Below are 22,309 nucleotides of genomic sequence, written 5' to 3'. Positions count from 1 at the left end.
TAGGTAATGTACAATTACCTGTCTAGGTTCTGTACCGGTAAGACTCAAAATCACCGTTGTAATGGTCGACTTCTACGACAAAATGACAGTACAAGTATGCTACGAATCGTGGGTCCATATGAATGCAACAAATCGAGAAACCCTTGGATTTGGAAACGGAAATGGAGAAAGCAAATGCTTGTGGACCTTGATGTATTCATTCAGCAGCTTGGGGGAAGTGACCTGGCTAAGTTAAGGACTGCTGACGGTAGTATAGTTGCCTCTAAGCTGAAATTTCTTGCGGAAATTGAAGGTTTCTACGGCTCAAGCACCCAGAGCATGTTCAGCTTCACATGCTCTGGGTAAAGACAGAATTAGTGTAGCGCTTCTGAAAGCTATTACTATCCTCGAACAGCTTCTATGCTCTTTAACCAATTTTGTTTATAAGTCATGTTTTCAAGCTGTTTTATAAGGTCATCACGAACCGTGTTTCTATCAAGTTCTTCAAGGACTATAAGAAAGCCTTTGATTCCATTTAGACCTGGGCAGTTCTGGAATCCCCTCGTTGTAACATGCATAGCGGCCTTAATGCAGCAACAATATATTATGTCTACCTTGGACAGTCTATTTGACTAGGCAGAAGGAACTTTAAAAACGAAGCTGTAAGGTGCATAAAACAAAATATTACTGAATTGGACTGCACAGGGGAAGATTTGACAAATTTTCACATAAATGCCTGAAGGCAAAGGTCTTCAGTAAATGCGTCTTACTGGTGATGACGTATTGATCATAGACGTGGACAGTGACGGTTGGACTGGTCCACTGATTCAAAATCGATCAGCGGGCATTGGAAAGATTGGTGGTTCTTCACTTACCATATCAGAAATAAGGTAATCCGTAAGAGAACTTGAGTAACCGATATAGCTCTTAAATTCTGTATGCTCAAGTGGCATTAGGCCGGCCATAGCTGCCGAAGAACCGATGACCAGTGGGGCAAACCTGCTCTAGAGTGGAGACCACGAATAGGCAAGCGTAGCGGCGGATACCTTCGAGCCAGCTGGACCAACGACCTTATAAAGCTGACCGGTAGTGGCTGGATGAGGAAGGTCGAGAACAGAGTGCAGTGTCACTGCTGGTGAGAGATCCAGCAGTGGACAGTTACAGACTACTGTAGATTGCCTTGATTTTATCATTTTTCTGAAAAAAAATATGAAATAAATGTTTACCGCACCAGTAAGTGCCAGTTATTGGTGCGTAAAAAAATGTATGCAGATTAGTAACTGGCAGCCCCGTGCCAGTTATTGAAACAAAGCTGACTAGACACTGGGGGTTTTTACAGTGCACTTTAAATCGTATTTTCTGTCGATAGAAGGTATAAAATAGCTTAAAATCACAAAACCCAAAATATTAGTAACTGGCAGGGGGGTGCCAGTTACTAAGTGAAGATATAAATTACATTTCAGTAACTAGCACCCTCAAATATAACTCGAAAGCAACTAAAATCACAGTGAATCGGGCTATTATGATATTGTTTAGACCTTCCCCTATTTCCTAGTTATTGTCACACTATCAAAAACTTATTTATTTTCGTGAAAACAGGCCATACAAATTTTGGTGTCTCCTTAAGAAAAACTTAACGCACGTGCATTTTTTTGGCGATCTTCGCCGCTTTGACTGAGATAATTTCCAGCGCCGGAAAATACCCACCTGGAGGCGTAAAATTAAACTATAATATCAATGAATAATTGGAGATTGCTGTAAACACATCAAAGATGGTCTTACTATATCCAAAAGCTTAATATATTTAGTTTTATAGTCAAAGTGCCAGTTACTGACACATGCCAGTTATACCACGATTTACCCTACTTTGTATAATATTTCTGAAATACTTTTATCTCATAAAAAACTTAAGCTTAGCATTTCGTTAGTAAAGTTAAGCAACAATGTTCGAGGGTACAGATGGTACGAAATTGCTAGTAAAAGCTCATCAAGTTAAGATATTTTAAGAAAAGTGCACTACTTCAATGAAATTTTATAGACTACCTATGTACAGGGTGGCTTTTTGTCACTGGCCTAACTAATCGCATGACAACGTTTCTGCTCAACCACCCTTTATGTATGATAATGGCAAAAAGTATTATCTCATCATAACTAAAGTTGTAACCAAAGAATTTCATGCGAAGTGAGGCCCTCATTCTGAGGTTATATGAATAAGTCAATCATAATCACAACTTAATAAGTCATAATACTCAAAAGTCAAAGTGAATCTCATATGTAAATTATACATAATGATAATAATAATACCAAAGTTAATAAAGCTCGGAGCAGAAAGCTCTCCTATAATATGGATACAGTCTGAAACTTCATGAGCAGAGCTTTCAATAATAATTCACGCTTCTTGCGGGAATCAAACCGCGCCCCGCGGAGTGGGAGGCAATTCACGGCATTCACTTAAATTTTGTGTGCTACAGGCATGGGAGAACGGCGATTTTATTGTTATATTTAGGTATCGATATTGTTTAGCATATTACAGAGAAACAGCCATACACGCGGTAGGTAAGGCGCGCACTAATAAAAAGACTAACCATAAAAATATTTTCCGGTAGTCAATTATTTTCTTCGCTCTTACAAAAAATAACTATAACGTATCATTTATAAACACTCTCTCATCGTAGCAAGTGTGGCGAAAATATCCAATGACAATTCAGGCAATTAACTTAACGTTTTCATTTGCAAGATTGTTGTTTGTTACTAATTTTACTCAATTAGTAATAACATTTTTTAAGATCTAGATCTCCCATTCCCAGTGTCCCTGGCCTGCCCCCGCCCTGGTTCACAGCATTTCATAGCTTCTGCAGCTTGGAGCATTTCCAAGTAGCTCCAGAACAGAACTTTGCGTATTCTGTCACCGATAGAGTTTGTTCACCGGTATTCGTGGGAGACCACGAACAGGCAAGTATAGCGTGGGATCCCCGGCCAAATAGATGAATGATAGAAAGGTGCTCGAGGAGTTTCATTCAATTTGTTCTCCTCAGTGACTGAGCCTTTGTGAAATGGGTGATATTTGACTATGGATAAGTTATTGTAAAATTTTACGTCTAGTAAAAAATTTGTTCTATCATATTCTATGGCTTAAGACTGGTAGCCGGTAGTGGTTGTATTAGAAGGACAGAGTGGACGGATGTTGGCGGATGATTTTGAGTCTTTTTGAATATGAAGTTTTAGGGACTGGCATGTCATTCCAATTTAATTAATGTCTGGAGCAGATTGCTTAAAGCAATGAGGACGGTTTTTTTACAATACAATACAAGTAAAAATTTTGTTAAATGGCTGCTGTACAAATAAATGGTAACACCATCCATGTATCACGTGACTTTAAATATGAGAATTTCACGTTTTTCCAAAAGTCGCAGAAGAAAACTTGTTCAGAAAGAGCTTCTTACTTGATTGACACTTTTAAAGGTATCCTGTACAAGTAAGAAAATACGTCTAGCAACCCAACATTGTTTCCAGAATAGGGGCCAAATTCACGGGTTGCATAGAAATCTAAGTTTTATTAAACTACGATTTCATTAATCACGATTGCCGATTTCGTCTGACTGCGTTTAGAGTAACCTGAAATTCATCGGTGCTATTTTAATCTCGTTTACGTCACCGGTGTTTCAGCTACAGACGAGCCAGCAACACTGAAATGCGTTTAGTTATTGCGTCGCGCCGTACATACTTTTTGCGTATTTTGATTTCGAGCAATGGAGTAACAAAACGTTTTGACACATTATAAAACAAAAAAATAATATATGTCGTTGTCAAAGCGTTGTTATTTGCTCAGTGGTTTGTTTATGACGTTTGACAATGACAGCTTTCTATAACTGCGTTTAGCAACGCTAACTGGCCAATTTATAGCAGTTACAGCTGTAACTGCGTTTTGCTCTAATCTTGGTTAATATTGGTCGGTGAAAATCGAAATGAGCGTATAAGCTCGTTTAGAGCATAAACTGCGTTTTCGATCCTTCTAACGACGTTTAATTACTTCGGTGAATTTGGCCCTTAGTCTGCTGTAGTTTTTGTTGAGAGCGCCTGGCTGGAGCGAGCTGAAGTAATTGTTGCTTATTTACTCGCATTATACATTCCGATATGTACTGTTTCCAGAAACGCGAATGGGAAAAGGGCTGTAGAAGCGAAATTTCCAGATAATTATGCCCAAGAATATGTACAGATATATATAGTGTACCTACAGAATAATAAAATTTCATATTTCTTTATATTATTGATAAAAATAAATAGTGTTATCTTTACCTCTATATTTATTTCAAATCAATTAATTACTTACTGCACTTCTTTATTAATTTACAAAGCTAGTTATGCTTATTTTCATATTATAAAATACATTATAACTAAGTAACTTTTCAGAAAATTCGCTTTTCATGCAAAGCTAATGAATTTATTAAAGCAAATATCGTCGTGAGTTAAGAGCACAATATTAAAAAGCAATGACAATAAATTATCCTCTGGATTATCAGAACGAGTGTTGTTTCTTTTGTTTTGTAATTTACTTTTTAGATTTATTATATTTTAATTTACCTATTTCTAAGCTTTATCTACTTGGGTAATGACTTGACTTTTTGTAAGTTACTGAATAAAAGCTGCGTACTTAATTAACGTATATTAAATCATGGTAAAAAGTTTATCAATCAGTGATGAGATATAATGCACATAATGTATATGTCTACATACATTGTAAATAATATAAAATAAATCCAGTAAAACGATCCATTTTTCAGGACACACGCTTTAGAGCTCAATAAAAGTTGTGTGCGATGCAATACTCGTATAGCACTATAAAGTTTATATTCAAACTATCAATACAAGTCGCTTTATTGCTTCATATCGGTTTCAAATATAGAGATATTTTTTTATTATTTTTTTATGCAGCCTGTGTCGTGTCCCACTGCTGGGCAAAGGCCTCCTTATAAACTGACCACCGTTCCCGATCATGTGCTTCTAGAGATATTTATTTTATTTTATTTAGGCTTGTGATAGTAACGGATCTCATGAGTGAAGCCGTGGGTTCGAATTCGGCCATGTACCAATGAATTCTTTAGAAAAAAGTATTTTAGTGCAATTCTACCACGTAGGTACTCTTACGATGAAGGGAAACGTCGTGAGGAAACCTGCACTTCTAGATTCTAGATGTGTGCCTAGATAGATGAGCCTACGAGTCCAACAAACAATAAAAAAATGATCTCTCTTTTAATGTAACTAAAGTTTAATATCTAACTTAACCCAGTTGTTCACATCTACCCACTCGGTAGCGTCTACAGATCAATGCACAGCTTACGTACCAGAGAGGTCGTTCCACTAGGACAATTTATTTGGCTAACTTAACATGGCGTAAATTGGGTGCAAATCACCTCTGCCTACCCCTGAAGTGACAATGTTTCTGTATAATACTTTTCCCTTAAAAACTTATAATTATTGTAAAGCTGGAAAAGGTTTTGTGTCTTATAAAGTGACGTATCTATCGAGCATTCTGTGAGCTCACGAATACTGGGATATCACAGAATATTGCGCAGGGGTCATTGACCTCGGCGCACTAAATCTGCAGGTTGCAAAATAACATCTCCTTGAGACGAGTACTTTCCACAAGTAGGTCGAAGTTTACTCATACTTTAGGTACAGTACCTGTAGTATACCAGTTGGCAGTAACGAAAATACTTGATAAAAATAACTCTATATGAACATTTTCTTTCTATGACATTTCTAGGGGTTGTTCGGGTTGTGCGGGTTGGTAACACAAGCAAGCTTGTGCTGAGAGAGTTGTCGGATATGTGGTCCACCCGACTGTCAAATGTTTTCAAGCTACCCGAAGGCTTCTGACTAGGCTTTACAGCTGCTGAAACAGCAACCGGAACCCACGTCTTAACGTGCCGTTCGAAGCACTGAAGCACTCAGAAAACAACCCCTTGAAATCATGGCCTTGCCATTTGTTCCTTAACTCCAATGAACAGTAACGATCACTAAAGCTAGCCCGACTACGGACGCTTCGGCTATTCGGCCGAATATGGACAAAAGTATAGCTGCTAATAAACCTGGTTTCACGTACCTATGTGTGTCCCTATCAGTACCCTTTACTCTGTAGTGTAATGAATAATGACTGAAGACAAACAAACAAGCCACATACCTGCGGTGAGACGCCCAACATCTTCAGACTGGGCGGCACGTTGCTGAGCTTGGTGCTGGGCAGGGTCACATGGCCGAAGTTCACGGTGAAGGCTTCACACCACACGCTGAAGTAGCCGATGTCGAACACTGTCAGCTCCTGACGGGGGAAGGGTGGGGTGTGAGAGGGAGGGAATGTTTAAGGGTAGCTGCTAGCCTAGCACGGGGCGCAAGACGCGTCAAGACGTGGAAAAAGTTTTTCAACGCGGTCGTTCCGAAACCGCGCGATGTCAGTGAGCGCAATGCAATACTTTTGTCACGTCTTAATGTGCGCCTCTTGCGCCCCGTGCAAGCTCCTTTGGTGGTAAGGGCGGGTTTTCATTCAGAGAATTGATAATTCAATAAATTTATTATTCAATTCGTAATTTTTAATAATATTTGCCAATTAAGGTGCATACGCATACATTAACAAAGGTGGTACACGCATGATGACCAATCCCATGTAGCGGCCTCTGGTAATCTAACACGCAAATTATAGAAAAAGCCATGCAATAACCAATAATCTGATTGGCTAAACCTAGTGTTAGCGACGGTCAAATGGCGTAGTGGTTAGTGGCCCTGACTGCTATGCCGAAGGTCCCGGGTTCGATTCCCGCCCAACAAACATTTTACCCTCAGTTACAGCTATTTTTATAACTTTAACCTGTATAACTGTGTTATAATTATCTCAGTTCTAACATAAAGCGATAAAGATGAGTTAACAAATGAAATTAGTGTTAACAGCAGGTTTAAGTGTTAACATGGTATTAGTCAAAGCAATTATAATTAAGATGTTATAGGTTTAAACTGTTTCTAGAACCTAAAGCTATACAAGAGTGCTCACTGACACCTGTTAACACTTATGGTTGTTAAGTGGTTTCCTTTAATACTCATATAAATCTTAAGGTGTCATATTGAATTTAGGCTGCAGGAATTGGTTATAAAAGAGATTTTGTCAAGAGTGCAGTAAGACAAGATTCTTACAGTTTTGGAAAACTCAACAATGCAGTTTTAATCTTTAAGGTTAACTTAACTTACGCTTATTGCGTTAGGCAAGTAGACTGTAAAAGTAACGGTGTTAAGCAAGACTGTGCGGATCGACTAAGACTGCATAATACCCTTGGCTAAGGGTGTTCTATTTCAAAAAGTGTAATAGATGACTTAGGTGAGTCTATGTGTCTTAAATGTAAGTTCGCCATTTGCATTGGCGACCTAACCTATAAATTGCTGGGATAAACAATATTTTGCTTTAAAATACTTACTTATTTATGTGAATTTTGTTATTCCAGTCATGCCAATCGATTTATGAAACTAATGGACATACAGCAAGGATACAAAAAAATACAAAATTGAGTCGTCTATTTTATATTTACTTATGTTTCATTTGAAATCCTTAATAAATTCGGAGCGCATTAAAATTGAGGTGGGAAATATGGTATACATTACAGTAAAATTACAATGGCATATTATTTTCAATTCACAAAACATGTTAAGTCAAGTTAATATATTATATTTACTGTTATTTAGTAATGATCAATACTGTCACTCTAATACTGTCGGGTATGATTGCTGTTGACACTATTATTTTCAAAGACATGCAACTTGTATGGTAAAAGTGTATTCGAAAAACGGTAACATACTCACTTAACCCTTTTTTACCAAACAAATAAGAGTTAGGGAGTCAAATAACCATTCTACAACCACAACTATACCGGTAAAAGTTCTAGCTGAGAGTGATTAAACGCTCTTCTATAGTAACTTTAGCACTTCAATGATACCGTACTACAGGCTTTCTATAACTTAAACACTTCAATGACACCGTTTTACAGACTTTCTAAAGCCTTTACTCTCAAAATCGTGGGCCTCTTTCGTGGTTATAAGTGAGTTAGAGCACTCTCCTACACCCTTATACAGCTATGTCTTAACACTTTAATTTTCGAATGGAACCATTATACAAGTTATATGAGAGTTTTTTTTACGCTTCGGTGTTAGTTGGGCGGCTGGGGCAGATATTTGTTTAAAGACAGATATTTGTACTCGGGTCTTGTGTTGATATTTGTATTTAGTATCTATCTATGTATCTATTTGTGTAGATATACGAGTATCAGCTGTCCGACACCCATAACACAGGTTCTGCCTAGCTGTGAGACCGACATAGTCCAGAAAGAGGCCGCAGAGCGAGATCGGGAGAGGGCCGATCCAGCTCGGAGGCGACGGCGAAGGGCTCAGGCCAGGTGAGCCCGTCGCGTCCCTGTAGCCCGGGAGTAAGAATAAGGCTACGGTATCTCCTGCCCGTCGTAGAAGGCGACCAAAAGGAGGTTAGGGGCTGTGGGCGGTGAGGACGGGGGTCCGAGCCGCCGCATAATAGCGGCCCCGGGAAGAGCGAAGGAGTGGGGAGACCTTGAGTCTCCCGGAGAAGAGCTGCGGCACAGTGCGAGGTGACTCCGGTGCGTTCCCCTGGAGATCCCGGAGCACCTACCTGCACTGATGGTGGCCACCGAGGGGGTTTTAGTGGGTAAAAATCCCACATATCCCGCCTTCCTCCCCCGAGGTCGGCGGGAATCTTTCTGAAGATTTCCCCCTCGTAAAAAAAAAAAAAAAAGTTTCTGCCTAGCTTGGGGTCGGATGGCCGTGTGTGAGATGTCCCCACATATTTATTATTATTACCTATTTATTAGTGTAGGATCGACACGCTATTACAACAAGAAGTCGTTCTTACCCCGGGCAGAGTGAGCACGATGGTCTTCCGGTCGTATCTCCGCAGCGGAGTCTCCTTGCCATTCTCGTCCGGGATGCGGATGCCCTGGGGCGAGGGCTTGTCGCCGCGACCCACCCAGAACTTCGCATCTAGAGGGGAAATAGAGTGTTGAAAAAATTAAAATCAAGAAGTTGCCGAAAAACTGTAGGTAGTTGTAAAGACATGGTATCGATTCACGAGTTGCGGAGATCATCTCCAATGCCGAGATTTAGCTTAGATGACATTTATCTCGGTGGTTTAAAATGATATTCTAGCAATCTCGAGTAAAACGTCAATCGTAAAAATTTCTATGAGTTTGACATTAAATTTGAACTCGTAGCTCGGAGCTCCGGTCGGTAAATAGTGACATCGGCATCGTGTGTGTCATACAAAACTATATTCTTTCATAATTATAGTCGCTACATAAAAGTAAATAAGTGTATTTCCCAATTTATGGACTCTTTAGCATCCTCTATTTGAAAAGAGTGTTAGGTCATTTCGAACAATGAAGGAACAGAATATTCAAAATTATGTTCAAATAATCTGTAACATGCAGATTTGCCTTAAAAGTTAAAAACATCTTAAAGTTTACTCTCCATATTTTCCAGCGAAAACTTTAAAATCTTAAACGCAAACATCTTTTACCGCCACAATTCCAGTCCTATCTTTATAATAACTCTTCGCCGTTAAAAACGAACCCTTTCTAAAGCTTAATAACCGTCATAAACAGTCGAATTCATCACAGACCACACTCATCTGTGTACACCTCACACCTGCGACTCTGTGACAGTTGACAAAGCGATCACAGACCAACCTGCCACCCGCCACTTCCGACCTTACCTCCAGCTATTCAGATTTCAAATCGCTTGCACGCGTAAGTTTGCAATGGAGCAGCCTGTAGAATCTCAAGTCGGCAAGTGTAGATCTTAAGCTTCAGTATTTCAGGTAGGTTTTTGCTTGTGTTGCAGTGAAGGTTGTATAACAAAAGGACGGATAAACGCACGTCGGCTTGGCTTCCTCAGTTATGACTTCCGTTGTTAAAGATTAGGGTTTGTCAGGATCTTGAGTGTTGAAGCTTTACAGGAATTTGTTATGGGTGTGCTAAATTTGAGGGTTAAATGGAGGGAGAGTAAAATAAGCTATAGTAAAACCTGAACTGTAAAGTATGCACAAAAAAGTTATAAAAAATATCTTTAAAATAAATGTATACCTTAAGATTTCGTAACGTTTTTTCTAAAAGAAAAGCTGTGTATGCTTGAGATGTTTTGCCAGCGTTGTTATCTTTATTCAGCCATAAAAACATATTGGTTTCTCAGCATAAACTTTCCCCAAGGTTTTCCTTCAATCTTTGGCGACGTCACATAAGTCTTTATATTTTTGCACGACTTATTTTTTTCTACATTTTATTATCAGTGTCTATGAAATATATACCTACATATACCTACTTCAGTCATTCATATATTATATTATGCACGTACATTTCACAAACTTTCAACGAGCAGAACCTTACTTATCACTGTACATTTCAGTGTGCTTCGAGCGAGGAGGGACCTAAGTACTTTCTATTGATCGAATAAGCAATTTAGGGATATTAGTGAAGAGTCATGGATGCGAACAAAATCACTGGCGTGGAACACGATCAAACGAGAACTTGGATAGGAGCCTCATGTAGTACTGAGACCAACAACATTTTACCTATGTACCTGGCCTGTTTCATAATCATAATAGCTACCTGTGGGATAAAAGCTGGATAAAAGACATGCACTTATAACATAATTACAGATACTGACACCATGTATTTTATCCCACACGTAGCCATTATCTGAGAGATCGAAAAAAATAGTAATTTCCATCCAACGGTCTGTTTCACTGGAAAAGCTTTACAAATAAGCAAGCTTTCAATCTTTAACTCCATAGAAAGACTTATATATATATATATAATAGCCTACTTATTTTCCCACTGCTGGGCAAAGGCCTCCCCTTTCATCTTCCACACCTTTCGATCCTGTGCACCCTCAGCCCAGTTGTTATCGAATTTGTCCAGGTCGTCCCGCCATCTCCGTCTCGGCCTGCCTGGCATAGAAAGACTTATTATAGATTATCAGCAGCTTCGAGTATTATTATTTTTTAATTTCACATGTAAATTTAATTCTCTTTTTCGTTCATAATAAGCAAGAGAAGAGCTTATTTAAATTCAGAATTTTTAATATCCAGTAATAAATACACTATTTATTTAGCGAATATTGAAATCGATATTATGTTGGTTTAATTTCGTAAGTATGTAAATATTCCTTCAGCGCTATTAAAATAATTTCCATGTATAAAATTTTATCGGAAATGTTTCAATTATTGCACGAATATGAACGATTATTACTTACTTTTCATTAAGTTCGTTTCGTTTTTTCAGTTTTTCGAAATAAAGTTTAATACTTAACAATATTACCTGTAAATTATTATATTTTGATATCCTCAATCAAATTTTAATATTTTCATTAATACCCTGTTAGCTAGTTCTTACCTCATTGAGTACTATGCCTACTTGGAACACGATGACATAGGCTAGTCCACAGGTCTTTTTCACCGGCCCACTAACAAGAAGGAGTCAAGACTCCAACAATAAAATAGCAACACAAAACCTCAACTAACCTGGTGCTTCTCCATCGTACGAGAAGTTGGGTATCAACAACGTCTGAGCGTCGACCACCACGATGTTGTCACTGGAGACCCCGTGCACCCCGGACAGGGCTCCGACCTTGGCGGGTCGAGGATACTCCAGGTCCCGAAGGGTCCCCCACCTACCAATCCATAAGCAACGTCGCTCGCTTGTCTAATCTGACGTCACTTGTATGGATCTGAATGATGTTTGACAGATAAAGCGATACTGCTTTTGGATTGTGGATTGCTGATGTGTCGGTCGTTGTCGGTAAAAGATCGCCAGAGGGTTCCACCCCTCCCAATACCTAGAATGTCTATCTAGAAGATGCCGAAGAAACGGCGGAGGGCAAAGTTTGGAAAAACGCTTTAAAAAAAAAATTGTTTTCCACTGGCGGCACTTGTACTTCTAAAGCAACACAAAACCTCAACCCACCTGGTGCCTCTCCATCGTAAGAGAAGTTGGGTATCAACAACGTCTGTGCGTCGACCACCACGATGTTGTCGCTGGAGACTCCGTGCACCCCGGACAGGGCTCCGACCTTGGCAGGCCGAGGATACTCCAGGTCCCCAAGGGTCCCCCACCTACCAATCCATAAGCAGCGTCGCTCGCTTGTCTAATCTGACGTCACTTTGTATGGATCTGAATGATGTTTGACAGATAAAGCGATACTGCTTTTGGATTGTGGATTGCTAATGTGTCGGTCGTTGTCGGTAGAAGATCGCCAGAGGGTTCCACCCCTCCCAATACCTAGAATGTCTATCTAGAAGATGCCGAAGAAACGGCGCAGGGCAAAGTTTGGAAAAACGCTTTGGCGGCGATTGTACTTCTAAAGCAACACAAAACCTCAACCCACCTGGTGCCTCTCCATCATAAGAGAAGTTGGGTATGAGCAGCGTCTGAGCGTCGACCACCACGATGTTGTCGCTGGAGACTCCGTGCACTCCGGACAGGGCTCCGACCTTGGCGGGTCGAGGATACTCCAGGTCACGTGGGATGCGCACGTCACCGAAGTTTACCTGGTGGGTAGAGTGGGGTGTTAGTGGGGGGAAGTGGTAAGTTGTTTGGGAGGTAGGTTCAGAGGTATTGAGGTTCAGAGATCTATGCTGAACACAGCTCGACTATTCGACTTTTTAATGACAAAGCCCAATAAACCACAAATCACAACTTTCTAACTGGGAAAGCAGTTTGGAAGTTGTGACTTGTGGGTTATAGGTCTTTGTCATGATGGAATCGAGCTATGTATATAAATGTATAGGATAATTTAAAATTATTTGTTGATGATAAAAAATAGGGGGTATTATTTTTATAATGTAATAACGTGACTTATAAATCGTGGCACATTTCGTATAGCTCGTGAATCATCTTCATCCTATAGCAGTCCACTGCTGGACGTAGGCCTCTCGTAAATCCTGCTACTGCATGCAATCTAAAGCTTTCTGTGCTACAGCTAGCTACATTGTGAATTGCCATGATTCATTAACTCGAGCAACTTACAATTAAAACTCACAACTATTAACTTAAAACTCACAGCTACAAACTTAAAACTGACAGCCACCAACTTAAAACTCACAGCCACCCTAAACACTTACCGAGAACTCGTCGCACCAAACACTGAACCATTTCACATCCTTCAGCGAAGTCCCCTCAGGCAGGGTGAGGGTGACGGGCTCCCCCCGGTAGCGGCGGAGAGGGGCGGAGGCACCTCGCTCGTCGCGGAGACGGGTGCCCGAGCCGGAGATGGACTTAGAGGTGCCCACGTAGAAGTAGGCCGCTGTGGGGTGAGAGTTGGAGTTAGTTGGAGGGTTGGATGGAAATTATGATGGTACAGGATATGATTTCAGTGTTGTCTTCCACAGTGGTATGGAAGTCAAGTAAGAGTTGAAGGGTAGAAATGGTGTGATTATAAATAAAAAGGTTTTTTTTAATTAATTAATAAATTTACACAAGACGGTGAAATAGTGATGGTAAAACATTACCCTCCTTCTTGGTCGTGTTAAACTCAATTCTTAGAAGATATAATTATATACTCTGTAAGTACTTGGCTTTGCCGATCAAGACCTTAACATATACCTATCTTTTATTATATTAATCGTATTCTAAGAACATACACCAAAATAACGTATGAGAATGAGATAAGAAACTCCACGCGTAACATCGGAGCATAATATCTAATACATTATCGTTTCCACTGCCTTTTACCTACCAGTTAAATCTATACACACATGCTTGCAATACATTTCAACCAAAGCTGCATCGCTTTTAGAAATCGTAGTGCCATAGCAGGGAAGACCTAGGTCAATAGGTCAATCTAAGAATACACTGCGCTTTTAATGGGTTGGGTTGAGTTTCCAGGAATACACTGTTATTTCTGGGTTATCCTTTTACGTCTAGTAAAAGTAGGTTAATCTAAATACGGTTACGGAATATGATTACTGTGAAGTGTGTTATTCGCTTGTGTATAATACTAGGGTTTTTATTCCGAAATTCCCACGGGAAAACATATTATGGGGCAGTGAAGCTAGCAGGCAGCATATAGGCAATTATTATAAATAGTAGGTTAACTTAGATCAGATTCTGTAAACCACTAGAACTAAGTATTATGGAGAATGTTTCTCTTCTATAATTTTATCATACATATCTACATACATTTGTTTCGTTTTCATAATTTATTCAGTTAACTTGAGAAGTAATTTAGAAAAATACGTTTATTTTAAGTTAGCTATTTGGAAAAGTTCATGTAAGTGAGAGGCCAATTAAATTCGTAGTTTGATATTTGTCTACTGGACTAGTTATCTTTTAATCGATCAATTATGACATTCAACAGAGACGAACGAGTGATGAGAAAGTGTTACTGATCCAAGATATAATGGACTCAGGTTTGGTTCTATACGCGTGATCTTGATACTTGAGGTAAAGTCGGTGTAACACTTGTAGCTGTATGATAGATAGGTATACTTTATTTTATTACTACTTTAAGACCATAAATTATTCATTCAAATTTAAAAACAAAAATCCTCGCATACAAGATAGATAAGATTGCAGCAGCGTTGCTTATGGATTGCTTATTGCTAATGTGTCGATGATGGTACTGTAAGCTCTACGTCTTGTCATCTTCTATCACACCAAGAATAAGATATTATAGCTAATTTGTCACTGGACACTAGCACATAGTGACGTCCAACATAACTTCCATCTCTTTCCCACCATCCATCAATCACAGACGCGCGAGAGAAAGTGACCGAACTATACCCTCAACCAGATTACAGTGAAAGTGGACAGAATGGTAACGATTTAAGAGTTGTAATTAATTGCGCGCCGTGATTCGGCTTAAATTGTTTGTGGGTCAACTGCTTAGATAGCTGGATGTGATAGCTTGAGGAGATAAGAGAAACCGTAGTCTTGAATGGCAATCTACAAGCCTCAGTCACCCTGAGTTTTGTATGTACAGGCAGTATAAATACCTCGTACATAAATTATACTATACTCACGGGCAAATAAACATTTCCACTTACAAAATCTAGATACCCAATAAGTTTTTTTATTTTATTTCATAGGAAATTTTAACAAAATATTTACCTTTATACATTGACGTGCAAAGAAACAGTTCCACTCACAAAATTAGGACACCAGATGACCAGTTTTTTTTTAGATTTAATAGGAAATTGAACCACATTATTAACGTTTTTGGTTGGTAATATTCTGAGGCGTCGTTAAATGTACTTCAATATTGCAGAAGGAGTTATCAAGTTACTTTTTTCCGTTTAGGAGTAATTTGGTGATTTTCTCACTGGAACTTTTTCATTGCCCTTGAGTGTAATTAGATAATATTTAAGGGTACCAACAATACATATTGTATAGTTACCGATAGTTGAAAAAGGTCACTGTAAGCTAATAACCTAATAAGCTAAAAGACTCTTCTCACTCTTCATTACGTATCTATTCTACCAGTTTAGAATTGACGATATTGTTTTGATTGACCTTTGTCGTTATAAAATGTCCCGGCTAGGATTCGAAGCTGTCAACCCAGTAGCTGTCCACTAAATCATTCTGTCGTCTACACCACAGACTGAGATATATTCCTAACCTAGTCTAGGACCAAAATAACGGCACTCCATTAAAATCTAGGCCAAACCGACCAAACTTAATCACAACTAGCGACCAGAATGACAGATCCGCCGGAAGTGGCGTCGACGTCCGGTATCCATTCCACTTCCGGTACCAACGCCATCTCGCGGGAATAAAATTGGAATTTAATTACAAAATGGCTGCGAAATGGAGCAATTCATTTTTTACTCCAACGGGAATGCCGTTGATGCGATGCAGCTGGACCGGGCCATTCAAATTACTGTCGTTCTCTTACTGATTGGAATTAAGAATTTAATAGTTTTAAATTGGTTTTCAAGTGAACTATTTGAATTTGATAGCCTTTAAGCGTCCTCGTATTTTGCGCAGAATCGTACTATTTTTATTCTAGGAACCTGTAGGCAAGTAGTTGCAGAATCAATTCTTTACAGAGTCAATATGATGTTCCAAGCGCATCTCTAAATTAACTCTTACTACAAGGAATAACGGTTTCGTTGACCTTCGTTGCTGTAATCTACCCTGTATTATGTATGATAAACATCCATATCGTTGGGCGTTCGTTGGGCGTTCGTTTGGCCGGTCTGTACGCAGCTTTATAGGAAGCTGGACCCGACAGTACCAAGCGTATATAGAGCATATCGCGAGCTGCACTTCGGATAACGGACACTGCATAATCAACTATAACTGTACGCAATACCAACAACTATAGGTAATCATGAGATAATACAATAATGATGATATCTGTGAGAACTAGTAAGCGACTTAGCGTAGCGTGGGATGCCTATCGGTATCGTATCGTGTACGTATCGGCCCAAACGGATTGTCATAATGTATGGACAAACGGCGTCGGCAATGCCGATGAAGTGGACCCACTTGTGTGAATATTTGTACAAAGAATACTGAATCACCGTACCAAATACCGTCCGTTGCATACGATGCCAAAAAGCTGGATGAGAAAGGCCGAGGACAGACTTGTGGTATTATACAAGATAGGCCTATGGCCAACAGTAGAACATTACGTCCTTTAGATGATGATCTGTCAACTGGCTCTAAATAAACGATTTTCCAAAAATACTTAATTCAAAATGTTCTCCTTTGTGCCCTCTTTTCAACACCCTGTAGATGTCGCTATTACTCTATTGGAATGTAGAACTGAAATAGTTAATCCAAGTAAAGCTAAGTAAAAGGTGTGCTAGATAATTAAAGTGGCTTAATCACGGTACTGAACTTTACCCGGCGACACACGGCGCGGTTCAGTGCAGCTTTACCCGCGCATACACGGAGTGACGTGTGCGTTTTGAACTAAGTAAAGTTGTTAACTTAAGCTCAGTCGGGGTAGAACTAGCTAGAGTCATGCTTGTATGGATAAAACAGTTAAGCTTGTTTATTAAGAAGCTATAAAACAAAGGAATTACTAGGTAGCTAAATAATGTTCTTTTCCTCATAAAAAAACAAAATATGTCTATTTTGTTATAGTATGAAGACTATTGAAGACATATCCACAGCAATTCCACTTTTTCTATCAAAAAAATAGGACATGACGTTTCAAATGGAACTTCACAATTTGGTCGTATAATCCTGCCGCCATTTCCTTTCAAGCTAGTGCTAGACTTTGGCACTGGGACATAAATTTGTGAGCGCAAAACGCTCTGTTAGCTGTCTGAAACCTTCAGCTGCTTTCAGAATCATTATTCACTGAAACTTACCGATTTAGACATTTTGCAAGAGACTGCTATTGGATCATTAAGAACGTTTTAACTCTTTTTCCTCTTAGCGTTTCGATGACAGACAGCGGTGACAACTAACATACAAATCTACCCCCTTATTCATAAAAAAGTTACTGGACGCTTTACCTAATGAACTGTTTTGTCCCTCTCTGACAGAGAATAATTTGTTTTTTGACAGAGAACTACAACACAGTTCAATAACTAAAGAGCCCAGTAACTTTTTTTTATGAATAAGGGGGTAGATTTGTATGTTAGGGTTTGCCACCGTGGTGAGAGGTTTGGCTGGTCTGATTTTGGTCAGTCGCTGACTGCCGTGGTGCGCCAGGTCTATACGTACACGAATTTCCAAAAAACGTACAACAGAAGTTGTGTTGACTTGACACCCTGTGTCGCCCCCTTTCTCCTTCTTTACTTTAACACTTAAGCAACACTCTGTGTATGAACTAAGTGATACGTTACTAAAGGAGGCTCCTTTCATGCAACTTATAGTGCCACAAACTTATCTGTTCCGGTGACAGCTCAAATAAATCTCTAATATTTCTTAATTCTATAAGATTTTAAGTTTGCTCGTATTGTTATTTCGCTCTTGCGGTGTTAATAAACCCATCTAATGTTTTAAAATATACAATTCATTAGTAAGTAGGTAATGAGATATGGATCAATTTAGTTCGCTGTCACCGGAACAGATAAGTTTGTGGCACTATACTTACGTTTTATTTTTATTTTTACAATATAGCGGTGCAGTGAGTAATCAACAAAAGGCCCAGTTTCAATACCTTACTAGGCAGATAATTCGGCCTTCCAGTCAATAACTGATTAAACTCCCCCCTGTATCTACGCAAAGGGGCGGTGCATGCCTGGTGGTGGCTTTTCAAGACATAGTATAATACTATCTTTAACTAATATTGGGAAGTGGGCACATATTTTTAGTCCGGTTTACCACTAAAAATATTAAGGAATTTCAATGTTTTCAGAGCCTCTAGTACGGGTTTTTCAATTTACGAAAAAAGTTTAGTAGTTTATACTGTCATCTGCATACTTTATCCGTCAAAAGTTTCATTATGGCTTCCGCTAGAGGCGCCACTTTGTATGCGAGAAAACGTAATCTTTTTAGTTGTTTTCAATAAACTATCACACATGAAAAACACTGTAGTACTGTAGATCCTCAGAACAAGAAACTAGAACCGTTTTTCTTTCTTTCTTAAATCAGGCGAGGAAAGGACTAAACATACGTTCCTCATGCATTATCACCTGACAACAATGGCATGCTGCTTGTGAGAGGAATGTGTATTGTGCACTAAAGTTATTACTCGCTGCAAAGGAGATATTAATTAATAAGCTAATAATTATTTTGAGTGCTTAGTATGGTATAGCTAGTCGTGTTAGGTACCTATATAGGTATGAATGAATGAATGAATGCACCCACCCAGCCAGGAGTCACCCTGTATCACGGAAAGTGCCGCGCCTACTGGGGGGCGCTCAGTTTTTAAGGGGGGGGGAACACACGCTCGAGGAAAGGGTAGGAATGGAGTATAATCGACCGAGTATGCACCCTAATTAGCCAATATAGGATGTTAGGTAGAGGAAGGAGTTGGGTTTTGTGGAGAGCGTAAGTTGGTAGCCTTCTCGGCACTTTCTTCATTTGGAGTTCGCGTCCTATTGTCTTTTTCTTGATGTAAGGGTGATTTGGTCCGTAGCAGCTTCACAATAGTTCGGGCTTGGTTATTGTGTTTTATGTTTCTGATCCTGCTGTGTAGTGACTTTCATAGTCCGATGTTTCGTCGTTACTGTCAGTTTCGCTTTCATTCAAGGCCTCGTATGCTGCAGCCTTGAAGATGTCTCTATGTGGGGCTAGGCTGACCCATTCATCCGTGGTTTTATTGTAGGTAGCTAGGCTTTGTGTTAGTGAATCTTTCCAGGTATAGATGGGTCGTCCTACCTTTTTTTCACGTGCTTGATATTTTAGTGCCGCGTGTAGTAAGTGCGGTCGTTCTCGCCTGAGAACGTGCCCGTAGTAGCATATTCTGTGACATTTCAGCCTTTTGGTTATAGTTTTTCCCTGTAATACATCTTTGGCTTTCCTTATAGGGGGCTTGTCGCGGGCGTGTTGTAGTAGGTCCCAAAGAATTAGTCTTTCGTACCTTCGGAGGCGCGATCTGTTGGCTTTTGTAAGTGCTGCTACCTTCAGTCCGTATAGCATACCGGGCACAATTACCATCTTGTATATAGTACGGACAGTTTGCCAATCCATTTTTGCTTCTTTTACAAACTGAATTAACGCCTTTCCATTTTTTTCTGCTTGTTTGCAGCGGTTTCTTATTGTACTTTTTCTGCATAGTCCAGATGTTATGTAGGTACCTAAATATTTAATTTCCTCCACTGGTTGAAGGGCAACGCCGTCGACCGTAATGAATTGCGGTTGTTTTGCTAGAAAAGGATCCCTAATTAGTATTTTGGTTTTTCCATTGTTTACCTTTAGGCCCACGCTGTATAATAGAACTTTAATTTTTTGCATTATCTCTTCGAGTTTGTCGAAGTCGTTTGAGAGTAATATCAGGTCGTCTGCAAAAGATAGTATAATCGGCAGCTGAATTGCATCGTCCTGATTCAGTTTTAGACCTGAGACTTCCTCTTCCAACGTCTTTAAAACATCATCAATTAGAATCGTAAATAGACGTGGCGATAGTGGACAACCTTGCTTGACTCCCTTGCCTTTTGTTATTTCGCTGGTTTGTTGACCTAGCCATTTTATAGAGGTGTATTCATTCATGCAAACTTTAACGATGCGGTTTGTTAAGGCTATGTTGGTTCTGGAGAGTAGTATATCTCGTAGCGCTGTGAGATCTACTGTATCGAATGCTTTCTCGAGGTCTATTGCCATTACGTATAGTCTTTTGCCTTCTCGCCACTCTTCGTCGAGAACTCGGCGAAGTGTGAATATGTGGTCGTCGGTAGATCGGTTTTGCAGGGAGGCGGCTTGATAGTTACCTGGTTGTTCGATCAATGAGTCGAGGCGGTCTAGTAAAAAGTTTGCATATATACGGTATATGTTATTGCAGATTGAGATCCGTCTGTAGTCATTTACTAGTTTTGGGTTTGTGGTTTTCGGTATTGGTACCTGTACTGTTCGATTCCATGAGTCGGGTGTTATGTTATAGAGAAAAGCTTGTTGTAAATGTTTAGTTATTTCCTCTATCATTTTGGGAGGAAGTGCTTTGAATAATTCAATAACTATTTGGTCCTCTCCAGGGGCTGTTCGGTTTCGCATTTTTTAATTATATCTTCTACATCTTCCATGGTTGGTGGGCTGCCTAGCTTCGTTGTGTCTTCCTCCGGTAGTAGTGGGACTCTGGGTCCTTCAGATTCCTTTAATTCCAGTTCCCATTTTGACATGGGGATGTAGTTACGTTTTTTCTTTCTCTTCATGTCCAATTTGTGGTCTCTGTAAAATAGGTAGATAATCTGCATACGTTTAGATGGGTGCTTCTTTTGGAGGTCCGAGAAGAACATTTCACATGCTTTCTTTTTGTCTTCATCTTTTGCTTTTTGCAGCTTTGCTCTGCAATCCTTTAAGATTCTGTTATGTTTTGCATTGGTCGGGTATTTCTTCCTAAGAAATTTTGCTTTTTGTAAGTTAGCCGTAGCAATTCTAATTGGTTTCGAGTTCATAAATCTTATGTTGAGCGACTCCCTTGCTGCTGATCTTATTGCTTCTGTTATTGATTCCCATTCCATCGAAGGATTGTCATCCTCTTTGTTCTGATTAGACGTAGGCATGCGGCTTAGAATTCCACTTTGGTATTTCATTCTTGTTGGTATGTTGGAGAGTGCTTCATAGTTAAATCGCTTATGATTGAATCCTGGTTGTTTATTATTAGGTGTTTTTGGGGATTGGTTTTCTTGCGTAGTTGGTGTGTTGTTCGTTTCAGTGTATAAGGTTTCTCCCCAGATAAGTTTGTGGTCCGATATCGTGTTTCGTTTACCGGCCCATTCTCCTTTAATGAATTTGAATCTTGGGTTGAATGGGTTTGTCGAAATTATATGGTCAATCTGTGATGTGTTTTTGCCAGATTTCCAGGTTGTTTTACAGGAAGGTCGGGCGGTACTGGTTTCTAATAGGAGGTTTTCATTTTCTATGGTATCTATAAGAATATCCCCATTAGGATTGTTATATTCATGGAATAGGTTATTTCCAACGTGTCGTTTCTTTAGTAGTTTTTTTGTATCTACGTAGCCAATGTGGGAGTTGAAGTCGCCTAGGATTATCGTATTTCGATTTTTAGGACTATTTCTTATGAGGAATCTGAGATTATTGAATGATTTTAACGCCATTTGGTTGTTGCTGGGGATGTGTGCCGTAATAATATGCCAATTTACGTAGTTGTTTTTCTCGTTCAAGGTTTTTAGGGAGACATACATAACATTTTTATCTGTTATAGTTTTCTCCAGGGTGATGTTATGGTTTTTACTTATGAGGATAGCGAGACCTCTATGAGCTGTGGTTTTCACTCCACTCAGGTGCCACGTGTAGTTTTTAGACTCGAAGATACCAGATGTCATTTTTGTTTCTTGTATAGCTGCTACGTGTATGTTTCTTAGTGCAAGTTCATGATCAATTCTTGATTTTTTTACTGGTGAGGACGTTCCTCTCACGTTCCATGTTGCTATAGTAAGGCTGTTAACTAGGTATTTTTTGATATACGATGATTTTGTTCTTATTAGTGTATATCCCGTGTTGTCAGCTACATCCTCAGCACTGTTAACTGAGATTTGCGTTTCGGTTTGTGTTATTGATTGTGCTTTGATCGGCGATTGGCCGTTGCTTAGGCTGTCAGGTTCCAATATTAGGCTATCATAGTGGTTATTTTCGAAAAATATGTTTATATCCCCTACGGGTTCAGTAGGTTTTTCTGGCCTGTAGGTCAGCAT

General features: G+C 39.5%; 1 protein-coding gene across 4 annotated transcripts in view; it reads right to left on the bottom strand.

Annotated features, from left to right (window-relative positions):
- LOC105398833 (protein Skeletor, isoforms B/C) overlaps nt 1-22,309 on the bottom strand; it is a 69,377-nt gene that overhangs the window by 24,525 nt on the left and 22,543 nt on the right. For 3 of the 4 annotated variants that reach the window (XM_048630664.1, XM_048630663.1, XM_048630662.1), the window contains exons 3-6: nt 13,160-13,341; nt 12,424-12,586; nt 8,897-9,024; nt 6,161-6,298 (exon numbers count right to left, since the gene is read on the bottom strand). In XM_048630664.1, coding sequence (XP_048486621.1) covers nt 6,161-6,298; nt 8,897-9,024; nt 12,424-12,586; nt 13,160-13,341 — 611 coding nt within the window. Of the gene's footprint in view, nt 1-6,160; nt 6,299-8,896; nt 9,025-12,002; nt 12,130-12,423; nt 12,587-13,159; nt 13,342-22,309 lie in introns of those variants that run through there. The other variant, XM_011571069.3, reaches the window with a different exon arrangement.

The sequence above is a fragment of the Plutella xylostella genome, chromosome 26, assembly GCF_932276165.1.
Source record: "Plutella xylostella chromosome 26, ilPluXylo3.1, whole genome shotgun sequence".
NCBI lineage: Eukaryota > Metazoa > Arthropoda > Insecta > Lepidoptera > Plutellidae > Plutella > Plutella xylostella.
Note: the sequence above shows the minus strand (reverse complement) of the source record. Positions and strands in the feature narration are given on the sequence as shown.